Source organism: Ursus maritimus, unplaced genomic scaffold (assembly GCF_017311325.1).
Source record: "Ursus maritimus isolate PB19 unplaced genomic scaffold, ASM1731132v1 scaffold_1, whole genome shotgun sequence".
Lineage (NCBI taxonomy): Eukaryota > Metazoa > Chordata > Mammalia > Carnivora > Ursidae > Ursus > Ursus maritimus.
In genome coordinates this window covers 8,221,729-8,223,915 of record NW_024423343.1, presented here as the reverse complement: position 1 = coordinate 8,223,915, position 2,187 = coordinate 8,221,729, and the positions used below count along the sequence as shown (strand labels likewise).

The 2,187-nt window shown below is 65.0% G+C and overlaps 1 protein-coding gene across 2 annotated transcripts in view; it reads left to right on the top strand.

Moving 5' to 3' along the window:
* Positions 1-2,187, top strand: part of PTMA (prothymosin alpha) — a 7,193-nt gene that overhangs the window by 1,093 nt on the left and 3,913 nt on the right. Inside the window, exon 2 of one of the 2 annotated variants that reach the window (XM_040639092.1) lies at positions 1,923-1,994. The exons of the other annotated variant lie outside the window; for it this stretch is intronic. Within the exon in view, the coding sequence (XP_040495026.1) occupies positions 1,923-1,994 (72 nt within the window). The remainder of the gene's footprint in view (positions 1-1,922; positions 1,995-2,187) is intronic. 2 annotated transcript variants of the gene reach the window in all.

Below are 2,187 nucleotides of genomic sequence, written 5' to 3'. Positions count from 1 at the left end.
CCCCCGCGGGTGCCCGGGAGTACCGTGTGCGCGGCCGCTTCGGAGGCGACGCGGACGAACAAAAGCTATGGCAGCGGCTGATGGGTTGCACGGTCGAGCCGGGCGCCGGGGGTTGTCGGGGCTTGGTGCTGCGGGTTCACTGCCCTCGGTTTTGAGCTCCTGCGCGTTTGGCGCAGCTCGGGTTTTGCGCGCCGGGTCATTCCCGCGGCCCGCGCGGGGAGCGTCTCGTCTCCGCCCTCGGCGGGAGCGCGGCACTTTAAGGCAGGTCTGCTTTTTTACCTAAGGCTCTGGTCCGTGCCCCTCTCGTGCCCCGCTAGGGACGGGCAGGAGTCACCTTGGTGTCTCCTTAACCTCTGTGCCCCTGGCGTCACCTCTGGCTTTCTCCCAGGGGTGACTCCCCCGGCGGAATGGAGCTTGCGACTGGGATCTCCGCAAGGGATCCAGCCGGCCCCCTCTGGGCCCAGCCCGGGAACTAGTTGGGTGGGGGAAGGGTCGGCCCTCCCCCGTGCGGACGTCCGTGTTCGTTTTCCTCCAAGGTGATTTTCCGCCGGGAGCAATAAATAGCCCCGTGGAGCGCGTCCCCGACGGCCTCGGGCTGCGGGACCGTGAAAGCTCCGTGGACTTCGGGGCGGCCTCCCGCGGGATTCTGCCCGCCAAATGCAGAGAGGCAGGCCCGCGTATCGATGCCGGCGGTGGGGGCGTCAAGAGGCCGGGAAAGACCCGCGCGCAGCTCGCGCGGCGGTGGGGCCAGCGCAGCCCGCAGGCTGGGGGTCTCCAGGGTCAGGGGCGCAATCGGCGGCCCTGGGCCACGTGCTCCGCGCGCGCGGTGCGTGCCGAGGCCCGCGCGCAAAGCCCGCCGGGCGGGGGCTGCGCGCCTGCGCGCAGCGTTCTCCCCGCCCCCACCCGCTCCCCGGGGCTTCGGCCGCCAGGGGGCGGGAGCGGGCGGTGCCGGGGTTTGCGGCCCGCCGGCCGGTGGTAATAGGGCCGACAGGTGCCCGGGGGCCGCTCACTGGACGGAGTCCGAGCTGCGCCCGGCCCGACTGCCTGTTTGTGTTGGCGGTCGGATCGGCAGGGCCAGGTGGAAAAAGTTACGGGGCTTCGGGGCGCCTGCGGCGGCGTTGCCCTTTGGAAAGCGGACTAGGTCCGCTCCTCGAGGTGCGGTCTGACGGGCCCTGAGAGCCGCCGCGCGCGCCGCGAGACGTCGGGAGGGAGATGGAGCGCACTGGGCGGCGCGTTTCTGAACAAGGGTCGAGTGCCTTAAGCCCGGGCGTGTTTCCCGGCGAGGATCAGCGACTTCCTGGGACAGCTGTCACATACAGGGATTGGTGGGCTTGGGTTTTTTCAGAGACCTGGGCTGCCGTGGTTCTGGTGCTTAGCTCGGCTGTGAGGACTTGAGACAGCCCCTTCAGTTTTGCCTGTTAGCTCCCTCCCATTCCCTTCCCGGGCTAGCCCGCCCACGGGAGCTCTCCCGCAGTGCCCGGGCCTCCCTCCCTTACCTTATTTATTTATGGCACATACCTGCTGTCTTCCAAGAAGGATTTGTGATAGGCGGAGCTCCCTCTGGTTGGAAACCAGCCTGTGATGGGTGTGCGAGTGAAGTGTTCCCGGGCTCGTCTGCCCGGCCAGACGGGTTTAAGGCCCTGGTGCCACATGGCTTTTGTCCTAAGAAATATGAGTGAAGGGACAGTCGAACAACTGCAGGGGCTCTTTTGGTGTGTTTCTTAAGGGTTGAGAAATCGGAGGAAACACTGACCACAGACACGCTGGGTATCCTGTGGCCCCTCCTTCCCGTGTTTCCAAGTGTAACAGGGGGCTGTTAGGACATCCAGATCCGCGCTGCATTCATACCCTTGGGTCCTGGGCCTCTTTGCCAGCCCAGGGTTTCTCAAAAGACTTACTGGTTCCCTCTTAACTTTTTGAAGGACTTAAAGGAGAAGAAGGAAGTTGTGGAGGAGGCAGAGAATGGAAGAGACGCTCCTGCTAATGGGAACGCTGTGAGTGTCCACCTTGCCCATGATGCTTCCCTGCTCCTGGCCAGGGAGTTCTCTCACTCCAGCTTGGGCTTAGTCTGGGGTGAGGGAGGAGGCTGAGCCCTTGGGTAGTTCCTGCGTCACGGTCTCCTGGTGGAGCTTTAGGAAGAGGAGCTGAGATCTTTTGCCTGGTCTGCGGGCTGCAGATGAATTGTGT